The sequence below is a fragment of the Mustela erminea genome, chromosome 3 (assembly GCF_009829155.1).
Source record: "Mustela erminea isolate mMusErm1 chromosome 3, mMusErm1.Pri, whole genome shotgun sequence".
Lineage (NCBI taxonomy): Eukaryota > Metazoa > Chordata > Mammalia > Carnivora > Mustelidae > Mustela > Mustela erminea.
In genome coordinates this window covers 2,816,376-2,827,742 of record NC_045616.1, presented here as the reverse complement: position 1 = coordinate 2,827,742, position 11,367 = coordinate 2,816,376, and the positions used below count along the sequence as shown (strand labels likewise).

The 11,367-nt window shown below is 37.6% G+C and overlaps 1 protein-coding gene across 1 annotated transcript; it reads right to left on the bottom strand.

Moving 5' to 3' along the window:
- Positions 1-230: 230 nt before the first annotated feature.
- Positions 231-1,154, bottom strand: LOC116585744 (olfactory receptor 2T27-like). The gene has a single exon (XM_032335005.1). The coding sequence runs from the start codon at positions 1,152-1,154 to the stop codon at positions 231-233; it is 924 nt and encodes a 307-aa protein (XP_032190896.1).
- Between the last annotated feature and the right edge of the window lie 10,213 nt (positions 1,155-11,367).

Genomic DNA, 11,367 nt, shown 5'->3' with positions numbered 1-11,367 from the left:
TATTCAAATATTTCTGTTAAACCAACTCTTTACTGAACTCAATTGTTTTGTTTCAAACAGAATAAGTTGATTGGCAATTTAATTACCACCGTTTAAAATAATCTATGTCTCTAATTAGACATTCTCCATAGCGGAAGAAAGCTTCAAACCAGGGACTTGGATTTTCATCCTGGAACTGGTTTTAGATATGAAGTATGACAGTGATATTTCTTAAATTATTTTGATATTAGTTACTTTCCCAGGGTTTTCTTTATAGCCCCCACAACATCCTTGTTTCTAAAGCTATAAATTAAAGGGTTCAGCATGGGTGTAAGGATAGTATAGATCATGGAGAGACCTTGATCCATCCCTGGGGTGTGGGAAGAGCCAGGTGTCATGTACACTACTATTGCTGGTCCAAGGTAGAGAATCACTACAATAAGGTGAGAAGAGCATGTGGACAGGGATTTTTTCCTTCCCTCAGGAGAGTTTATTTTGAGAACAGTGAGGAAAATGTAAATATAAGAGATCATTATTAAGCTAAAGGGGGTGAGTATAAATATGATACTTACTATAAACAACACAATCTCATAATCTGAAGTGTCCTCACAGGATAGTTTCAGGATGGCTGGTATCTCACAGAAGAAGTGATTTATTTTCTTCAGACCACAGAGAGGAAAATGCATGGTGTAGATGGTTTGAATGAGTGAATTTAGAGAAGCCCCAGTCCATGATGATACTGCCATTAGCAAGCAGACTTTAGGATTTATGATGATTGTGTAGCGAAGGGGGTTACAGACAGCCACAAATCGGTCATAGGACATAAAGGTTAGGAGGAGACACTCAGCGCCACCTAGAGTCAGACAGAAGAACATTTGGACTCCACAGCCAATGCGAGAGATGCTGTGCTTCCCTAAAGAATGGTTGATGACCATTTTAGGAACCGAGCTGGAAATGTAGAACAAATCAATGATGGAAAGTTGGCTGAGCAAGAAGTACATGGGAGTATGAAGGTGGGAGTCCACCCAGACCAGAAAGATGAGGATGGAGTTCCCTGTAAGGGTAATGAGGTAGACCAGAAGGATGAGATAGACCAGGAGGCTGGCATATTGGAACTCAGGGAAGAGGCCCAAGAGGATGAAATCTGTAGTAGATGTCTCATTTATGTTTGTCATATCTCAGCTTCATTGGTGACAGCTGATGGGTAAAAGGAAAGTACAGGGCATCTGTTAAATCTTATGCCTTGTTATGAGCCTTTTATTTTTATCTATCCATTCTTTCTGCAACATCTTGACCCAAACAGCATTATCTTGAGAAACTTTAAGGTTGGAGAGCATATGGGAATTTGTGGAGAGTGGCACACTTGGAGAAAGCATGGAGCGCCCATGTTCTTTCCCACATACATTAGCCTACACATCTCTCCCATCCAGATGTTAATCTGTATTCTTTATTTTGCCTTTTAATAATAAAATGTTAATATATTTAAAAATCTTGAAGTTTTAAAGTAGTAAATTTCTTATTTGGTAAATATTACATGTCATTATTTCACTCCATTATGTAAGTTTTGTTCTATATCAATAAAATTGTAGTACTCACCTAAGAATTTAAAACTCATTATTTGAAATTTCCTAAGACAATGAGTCTCCATATTTTTTGGTCTCACTTTAATTTTTGATTTGTCAAAGAAACCATTTCTCCAAGTGCCGTAGAGATCATTCTATGTTCTGTGTCATTTATCTCCTTTGTCAATCTTTTATAACCATTGCAGAACTACATATTTTGCATGACAAATGAAAATTTTGAGTCCCCTTTGTTCAAAGCTGTTAAGAATTTCAAAACAGTTACATCAAAGGAATAAATCATGCACAATACCCTTCTAAGGACAGAATTTAGCATAATTTCATGAATAAAATTTATTCTGACCTTAAGGAATTCAAGCTTCTAGAATAACACATCAATCTGACAACTTCTGAGCTCATTTGTGTTTCCAACAACTTCTTAGATGCTTTCATCAGCTATCCTGACAACACTTTCAATTTATTGTGTCAAAACTGATATTAGCCTCCATCTCTTACATTTGTTCATTTCTTCCATTACCAATTCATTACCACAAACATTCAAGCTTAACCCTTGAGGCCACTTTTGATTTCTCATTTTCTATGTTTAATTAGTTTCTTGGTAAAGACATACTAAATTACCAATATCTCTAAGACATATATCCCCTTTCCAAACCTATTATTTTACTTAGTTCTAAGTTTTCAATGCCCATTCTCCTGACTTTCTAGTATTTTTTTTTCTTTCAAACCATATTCATCTTAAAACACATCTATGATCAAGTCAGTCTCTGGAGCAGTTTTTGAAATGTTCTCCATGAACTAATGAATTGCTTAACAATACTTATATTGGTATACAAATACTCAACAAATTTATGACTAGTTTACCTGGCTTTTTTCTTTCTTTCTTTATAACAAACTTTTTTTCCTTACAACAACTTAAACTATAATCTTCTGAAAGGTCAGAATGCTTTTCATTTCCATGTGGGTACTTGCACAGTTTCACTTCCATTTAAGCTAAACTTTCTTCAATACAATCTATATTAAATATTTTCAATTATTTAATTTCCTGATCACGTTAGCAACTTTCTTCAGCTTCCTCAAAACTCTTCCCATCCTCTGCCAAATCAAAATGTTATATTTTCTTCTAAATTTCGACCATACATATTAAACTGCCCTACCAGCGGCACATTCGGATTTAACCATCTTGTTAAATATTTGATTCCAGGGATGTTTGGGTGGTTCATTTGGTTAAGCATCTGACTCTTGGTTTTAGCTCAAATGATGATCTTATGGTTCATAAGATCACGTCTCACATTAGGTTCCATGCTCAGCAGGAATTCTGTTTGAAGACTCTCCTTCTACCCCTCCCCCCAGTCATGCTTGCTCTCTCTCTCTCAAATAAAAAAACAAAACACTTATAAATAAAAAATTAATAAACAAACAAACAATAAGTAAATAAATATTTAATTCCTCTTGAACTTAAACATTCATAATGAAGAAGTAACTAATATATGAATTTTATAATTCTTATGAATTGCTCCCTCAATAGAATTTTATGGCATAGATCATAAAATGGATGAGTTTATTTGATAGTGTTGGAATGTAGATGTTTCAAGATTATTATAGAAATGCTAGCATTCACTTTTGCAAAGAAAACTCATAAAAATAAAATATTTCTTTACTTTGATAATTTAGACACTGCACTTGTATATTTTCCTGCTGTCAGAGATCACCCAACTATAGATTAAAAATAATTCATGAAAAAGTGAGTTAGAGTCTGAAGGTTGATAGAATACAGAGAAGGAAGTGGAAATGGATTAATGGTTGTGGAATAATAAGGGGGGAAAGAAATATTTTTAAAAAAGGAAAGGAAAAAGAAGAAAAAAATATGTCAACTGAAATAATGCCCAATTTTATTCTTATATGACATTGTCAGTACATAACAAATATTAATACTATGAAAACTTTATATGTAGGCCACTTTAGAGTCTCTAAGGACTTAGATAACACTAGTCAATTGTCATTAATTATTTACGTGGGGGGGAGACAAGATGGTAGGGAAGTTGAAGGAGGCGCCCATTCAACCTGTACCCTAAAATGAGCTGATTATCTTCCAAAGATCTCCAATCACCCGTGAAATCAGCCTGAGATCAGAATTATACACGTCTGGATCTCTACTGAATCAGAAGACGCCAGTGGGCAGGTAAAGCGGAGTGGGAAAATCGGACTGATATAGGATGATAAACAAAAGGGGGAGGGAGCCACCAGAGGCGACCCGTTGGAAAGTAATATCCCAATACGAGAGTGCCCTGCACCTGGGGACCAGCATTAACTCAGGAGTCTGGTAGAAAGCACTCAAAAAGAGCAAAGGATCACCGGGGGGAAATTGCGGGAATCGGGATGTTAGGGTTGGGGTTAAAGTCCCCAGACCCAGGACAGCCACCCCTGGCACAGAGCCAGGGAGAGTGCAGCAGAAAAACCAGGTCTCGGTCCCTGAACCACCAGCGCACCTGAGAGTACGTGGCGCCTGGTTCCCATGAGAGGCTGGGAGCCTCGACAGCCCACAGAAGCACAGCCTTTTTGCAGTCCCCATGCGAGTGCCCTGCCCTGCCATCAGAGTCCCAGTCGTGCCCCGTGCCCTACCCTGAGAGGTGTGCACACAAATGCCAGCCAGGTGCTTTCAGACTGGAAAGACCAGGCACTCCCAGTCTGGGCCAGCGGGAAAATCTCAGTGTGTGATCGCTGCTTGGAACTTCTCTGGCAGTCTGGAGCTGCCCAGACAGCTGCTGAGGCCATGGTTTTGGGTACAAGCAAAAAATCCTGAGTCCCCAGGGACCGCGACTGAGAACCAGCTCTGCCAGCAGCCAATGGGGGATTTATATGGGCTCTGCAGCCAGATTTAGGCTTCTCTCTGAGAGGGAGGTCAGGGTGCAGTTTGCTTTCCTCTAAACCTACAGAAACCATCAAAATTGGTCAAGGCTAGATAGAAAAACAAAAATGAACAAATATAAAAACCTCCAGAGAACAAAAGCCTGAAAAAACCAGTTTCATCAGAGCCCAACCGCTTGAGGGGGGCGGGAGGACTTAGCTGAGAGAACTTCAGGGACTGAAAACCCACGTGGGAGGCCCCTCCCCCAGAAAACCAACCTGGAAAGGAAAAAAAAAAAAAGACAAGAGAACAACTACCACTACTTCATAGGACAATTTTTATTATTAATTCTATCTCACTATTCTGGCTCATTTCTTTATATAGTTATTTTTTTATTATTATATAGATAATTTTTAACCTATTTACAGTCACAGTGCGATGTCCAGTACATCAAATTCCATAATAACCTTCTAACATGAACTTTTTGATACATACACCTGTGTTTTCCTTTTGCATTACTATTTTTGAATTTTTTTTTAATTTTAGTTTAGTTTAGTTTATTCCTTTTTAAAATTTTTATTTTCTAATATCCATATAGAGTTAAACTTCAAGGTAATCCCCTATCCTCAATCAATGCCACCCCTATAGGTAAACCAATTCCTAATCCCCCTTTATCTTAGGAAAGTTGAGTCCTTTAACAAAGATTTCAAGATACATCCAGGAAGAATCAAAACAACCTTCCTCACCCACACTGAGAATTTACAACCACTCTCCCATCTTTTTCTTCCACCAGTATTTCTGTGTTTTTTTGTTTGTCCTGATAGAATATAAATCTTACACTCAGGGTTTTTTTGACGAGGTTCTTCCTTTATTTGCATATATATATATATGTGTGTGTATGTATATATATACATACACACACATATATATATGCAAAAATATATATATTATTATTTTTTTCTCTTGTCATATACTTTTATCACTCTTTTTGTTTGTCTGTGTCTGTTTGTATACTTCATAAATCTTACCTTGGGGCCCATTTGGGCTAAACCTTCTCTTTTATCTTACCTTTTCTTTCCTGTCTCTCTCCCTCTCTCTTTTCTTCTTTTCCTTTTCTTTTTTTTTTTCTCATTTGGGTGGGGAACCCTGATTGCTCAGAAGCATTCCAGGGTGCACCTTGACTGCACCACAGTCGATACACTCAGCTAAACCTGCTCAACCAAAATGATTAGGAGGAGGAGTGTCCAATAGAAGAAAAATACAGAGGATGGTCCTTCTATAAAACAGCTAATGGCTATCAACATAGACAATATGTCGGAAAGAGAATTCAGGCTAACAATTATCCAAGCAATAGCTAGGTTGGAGAAAGCCATGGGTGACCAAACGGAATTGATTAGGGCAGATCTGAAAACAACCAGAGATCATGTTTTCAATATTAGGGAAGAGCTGAAAGCTACCAGGGATGAGCTTCACGATGCTCTCAATGAGTTCCAATCTAATCTAAATCTCTCAACGCTAGAGTAACTGAGACAGAAGATAGAATTAGTGATCTGGAGGACAAATAGATAGAGAGAAAGGATCAGGAGGAAGCCTGGAACAAACAGCTTAGAAGCCACGAAAACAGAATCAGGGAAATAAATGATGCCATGAAACGTTCCAACATCAGAATTATTGGAATCCCTTAAGGGGAGGAGAAAGAAAGAAGTCTATAATATATAGTGGAACAAGTTATTCATGAAAATTTTCCAAATCTTGTGAATGGAACCAGCATTTATGTACTAGAGTCTGAAAGGTTTTCCCCCAAGATTACAGATTCTCAAAAGTCCTCGAGACATCTAATAGTAAAAATGAAGAATTATAATTGTAGGCAGAACCTCTTGAAAGCAGCTAGGACAAAGAAGATCCTTACATACAGAGGAAATCCCATCAGAATAACTTCAGACCTGTCCACAGACACCTGGCAAGCCAGAAAGGGCTGGCAAGATATATTCAGGGCACTGAATGAGAAGAACATGCAGCCGAGAATACTTTATCAAGCAAGACTTACATTCAAAATGGATGGAGAGATAAAGAGTTTCCAGGACTGGCAAGGATTAAAAGACTATGCAACCACCAAGCCAACACTGCAGGAAATATTAAGGGGGTTTCTTTAAAGGATGAAAAATCCCAAGAATAGCATTGAACAGAAATATAGAGACAATCTACAGAATGAAAGACTTCGAAGGTAACATGATGTCAATAAAAACGTATCTATCAATAATCACCCTCGATGTGAATGGCCTAAATGCACCCATAAAATGGCACAGGGTTGAAGACTGGATAAAACGACAGGACCCATCCATATGTTGTCTACAAGAGACCCATTTTGAACCTAAAGATACACCCAGACTGAAAGAAAAGGGATGGAGAAGCATCTTTCATGCCAATGGGCCTCAAAAAAAGGCTGGGGTAGCGATTCTCATATCAGACAAATTAGATTTTAAACTAAAGACTGTAGTCAAAAATCCAGAAGAACACTACATCATTCTTAAAGGGATTATCCACCAAGATGATCTAACAATTGTAAATATCTATGCCCCCAATATGGGAGCAGGCAATTACATAAGAAAACTGTTAATCAAGATAAGGAGTCATATTGATATGAATACACTAATCTTTGGAGATCTTAACACACCTCTCTCAGAAATATATCACCGAAGCAGAAAATCAATAAAGAAACAAGAACATTGGATGACACATTGGACCAGATGGACCTCATAGATATATACAGAACATTCCACCCTAAAACAACAGAATACTCATTTTTCTCAAGTGCACATGGAACTTTCTCCAGAATAGACCACATACTGGGTCACAAATCAGGACTCAACAGAAACCAAAATACTGAGATTATTCCCTGCACATTCTTAGATCACAATGTTTTGAATCTGGAGCTCAATCACAAGGAAAAGTTACAAAGGTAATCAAACATTTGGAATAAAAAGAATGCTTGGATCAACCAGGAGATCAAGGAGGAACTGAAAAAATTCATGGAAAACAATGACAATGAAGACACTTCGATCTAAAGCCTGTGGAATACAGCAAAGGCGGTCCTAAGGGGGAAATACATAGCCATCCAAGCCTCCCTCAAAAACACTGAAAAATCCAGAACACAGAAGCTGTCTCTGCACCTTAAAGAACTGAAGAATCAATAAGAAATCAAACTAACTCCACACATAAGAAGGGAAATAATCAAGATTAGAGCTGAGATCAATGAGGTAGAAACCAGAGATACAGTAACGAATCAATGAAACTAGAAGCTTGTTTTTTAAAAGAATCAACAATATTGATAAACCATTGGCCACATTAATCCAAAAGAAAAGAGAGAAAGCTCAAATACATAAAATTATGAATGAAAAGGGAGAGATCACAACAAACAACAAGGAAGTAGAAACAATCTTCAGAAGTTATTATCAACAGTTATATGCCAATAAGCTAAGCAACCTAGACGAAATGGATGCATTCCTGGAAAACTATAAACTCTCAAAATTGAACCAGGGAGACATTGACAACCTGAATAGACCAATATCTAGTAACGAGATTGAAGCGGCGATCAAAAACTTCCCAAAAAACAAGAGCCCAGGACTTGATGGATTCCATGGGGAATTCTACCATACTTTCAAAGAAGAAGTAACACCTATTCTCCTGAAGCTGTTTCAAAAAATTGAAGCAGAAGGAAAACTTCCAGACTCTTTCTATGAAGCCAGCATTACCCTGATCCCCAAACCAGGCAAAGGCCCTACCAAAAAATAGAATTTCAGACCAATATCACTGATGAATATGGATGCTAAGATTATCAACAAGATCCTAGCAAACAGGATCCAACAGGATATTAAAAAGATTATCCACCATGACCAGGTGGGATTCATCCCTGGGCTACAAGGATGGTTCAACATTCGCAAATCAATCATTGTGATAGAAGAAATTAATAAGAGATGAGAGAAAAACCACATGGTCCTCTCAATTGATGCAGAACAAGCATTTGACAAAATCCAGCACCCGTTCCTGATTAAAACACTTCAAAGTATAGAGATAGAGGAAACATTCCTGAAGTTCATAAAATCTATCTATGAAAGACCCACAGAAAATATCATCCTCAATGGGAAAAAGCTTGCTTCCTTCCCGATGAGATCAGGAACACGAAAAGGATGCCCAATCTCACCACTCTTGTTCAACATAGTATTAGAAGTCCCAGCAACAGCAATCAGACAACAAAGGGAAATAAAAGGTATCCAAATTGGTAATGAAGAAGTCAAACTCTCTCTCTTTGCAGATGACATGATTCTTTATATTGAAAACCCAAAAGACTCCACCCCCAAACTACTAGAACTCATACAGCAATTCAGCAACATGGCAGGATACAAAGTCAATGCGCAGAAATCAGTGGCTTTCTTATACACTAATAATGAAAACACAGAAAGGGAAATTAGAGAATCGATTCCATTTACTATAGCACCAAGAACCATAAGATACTTGGGAATAAATCTAACCAAAGAGGTAAAGGATCTGTACTTGAGGAAATACAGGACACTCATGAAGGAAATCGAAGAAGACACAAAAAGATGGAAGACCATTCCATGCTCTTGGATCGGAAGAATAAACATTGTTAAAATGTCTATACTGCCTAGAGCAATCTCTACTTTTAATGCCATTCCTATCAAAATTCCACTGGTATTCATCAAAGACCTGGAGCAAATAATCCTAAAATTTGTGTGGAATCAAAGGAATCTCTAAGGAAATGTTGAAAAACAAAAATAAAGCTGGGGGCATCACGTTACCTGATTTCAAGCTTTATTACAAAGCTGTGATCACCAAAACAGCATGGTACTGGCATAAAAACAGACACATAGACCAGTGGAACAGAGTAGAGAGCCCAGATATGGACCCTCAACTCTATGGTCAAATAATCCTCGACAAAACAGGAAAAAATATACAGTGGGAAAAAGACAGTCTCTTCAATAAATGATGCTGGGAAAACTGGGCAGCTATATGTAGAAGAATGAAACTCTGCCATTCTCTTACACTGTACACAGAGATAAACTGAAAATGGATAAAAGACCTCAATATGAGACAGGTATCCATCAGAATACTAGAGGAGAACATAGGCAGTAATCTCTTCTATATCAGCCACAGCAACTTCTTTCAAGATATGTCTCCAAAGGCAAAGGAAACAAAAGCGAAGATGAACTTTTGGGACTTCATCAAAATCAACAGCTTCTGCACAGCCAAGGAAACAGTCAAGAAAACAAAGAGGCAACCCACGTAATGGGAGAAGATATTTGCAAATGACAGTACAGACAAAAGGTTGATATCCAGGATCTATAATGAACTCCTCAAACTCAACACACATAAAACAGACAATCATATCAAAAAATGGGCAGAAGATATGGACAGACACTTTTCCGATCAAGACATACAAATGGCTATCAGACACATGAAAAAATGTTCATCATCAGTAGCCATCAGGGAGATTCAAATTAAAACTACATTGAGATATCAGCATATACCAGTTAGAATGGTCAATATTAGCAAGACAGTAAACAACATGTGTTGGAGAGGATGTGGAGAAAGGGGAACCCTCTTCCACTCTTGGTGGGAATGCAAGTTGGTGCAGCCTCTTTGGATAACAGTGTGGATATTAATCAAGAAATTAAAAATGGAACTTCCCTATGACTCTGCCATTGCACTCCTGGGTATTTACCCCAAAGATACAGATATTGTGGAAAGTAGGGCCATCTGTACCCCAATGTTTATAGCATCAATGGCCAAATGGTCGCCAAACTGTGGAAAAAACCAAGATGCCCTTCAATGGACGAATGCATAAGGAAGATGTGGTCCATATACACTATGGAGTATTATGCCTCCATCAGAAAGGACGAATACCCAACTTTTGTAGCAACATGGACGGGACTGGAAGAGATTATGCTGAGTGAAATATGTCAAGCAGAGAGAGTCAAGTATCATATGGTTTCACTTATTTGTGGAGCATAACAAAAAGCATGGAGGACATGGGGAGTTAGAGAGAATGGGGTTTGTGTAAATTGGAAGGGGAGGTGAATCATGAGAGACTATGGACTCTGAAAAACAATCTGAGGAGTTTGAAGTGGTGGGTGGTTGGGAGGTCGGGGTACCAGGTGGTGGGTATTATAGAGGGCACGGATTGCAGGGAGCACTGAGTGTGTTGAAAAAATAATGATACTGTTATGCTTAAAATAAATTTAAAAAATTTATGTGAATCTAATAAATAATTTTTTGTTTTAACAAACTATCGTTATATGGCTTTGTCATAATCAAAGTATTGTCTTTGAGAACCATGTTTCTTCTAATATGCACGACATTAAATTACTCTAAAGAATCAATAAGATGTTCTCAATGTCACAAAAATTAATTTTGAATCAGAATTCAAAATGTGAAAAATTTTGACTACTCTTTGTCATCTAATTATGCCTTGTTTACTGAGAAATGTGAACTTTTTAGGAAGAGGGGTGGGGAAAGTGTATAGGTAGATAAATACATACATTCAGATCCTCAAAATGGGTGAGAATTATGATTTCATCAGCTCCATACTAACCAGCAACCTTGTTCAAAATTTAGCAACAGAACTGGACTAGATCCTGGAATGTAGATTCTATTTCCAAAAACAGTAGATATGGTATTTTTAGTTTTCAAGCCTCTTTAAGACTAGAAATTGTTATAAACTAATAGTCATTTATCACCAGTTTATATAAAACAAACAAAGCCACCTGGCTTTGGATCAATGGTTTTTAATTGAGATTCATTTCTGTTGGCCTTTTTATGCCATAGTCAAAAGAAAACACGAGTTTGTGGCATGTTAAAGATGGAGGAACAATGGAATAACACTGCTAATAGAGGGAGAGAAGGAATGAAGTGGGTAGGCTCTTAGCTGAAGTTTTGTCAATGTTT

What these genes read in the sequence shown, in the direction of transcription:
- LOC116585744 (XM_032335005.1), bottom strand. Translation starts at nt 1,154, where the DNA reads ATGACAAACATAAATGAGACATCTACTACAGATTTCATCCTCTTGGGC.